We start from the raw sequence: 319 nt of genomic DNA, 5'->3' as shown, positions 1-319 counted from the left end.
CAAGCGTTGCATTGACTGACTACGCGATCCTGCCCACCATCCAAATTAAAACCAAAACTGAACAATGGATCATCATACAAACGCAGCCCCACCAATACAAACCAATAACCGGATTCCCATACTAACCTCCCTGCCAGCCTCGTTGTTATGTAGATTCATCAGGTTCCTCACCCTCTTGAACTTCTTGTGGCTCTCCTTCTCCGGGGCGTCGACGAACTGCCGTGCGAACTGGATGCCGAAGCGGAGGTTGTCGCTGCAAGAGAGGCTGGGGTTAGGATTTCGTGCGCTGTGTTCGGTGAATGTTCTTTCCTTTGGCAGG

The 319-nt window shown here is 51.4% G+C and overlaps 1 protein-coding gene across 1 annotated transcript in view; it reads right to left on the bottom strand.

Moving 5' to 3' along the window:
• LOC119589342 (protein Wnt-16-like) overlaps positions 1–319 on the bottom strand; it is a 50713-nt gene that overhangs the window by 1373 nt on the left and 49021 nt on the right. The window contains exon 4 of the mRNA XM_037937962.1: positions 127–253. Within this exon, the coding sequence (XP_037793890.1) occupies positions 127–253 (127 nt within the window). The remainder of the gene's footprint in view (positions 1–126; positions 254–319) is intronic.

The sequence above is a fragment of the Penaeus monodon genome, chromosome 25 (assembly GCF_015228065.2).
Source record: "Penaeus monodon isolate SGIC_2016 chromosome 25, NSTDA_Pmon_1, whole genome shotgun sequence".
NCBI classification, from domain to species: Eukaryota; Metazoa; Arthropoda; class Malacostraca; order Decapoda; family Penaeidae; genus Penaeus; species Penaeus monodon.
Note: the sequence above shows the minus strand (reverse complement) of the source record. Positions and strands in the feature narration are given on the sequence as shown.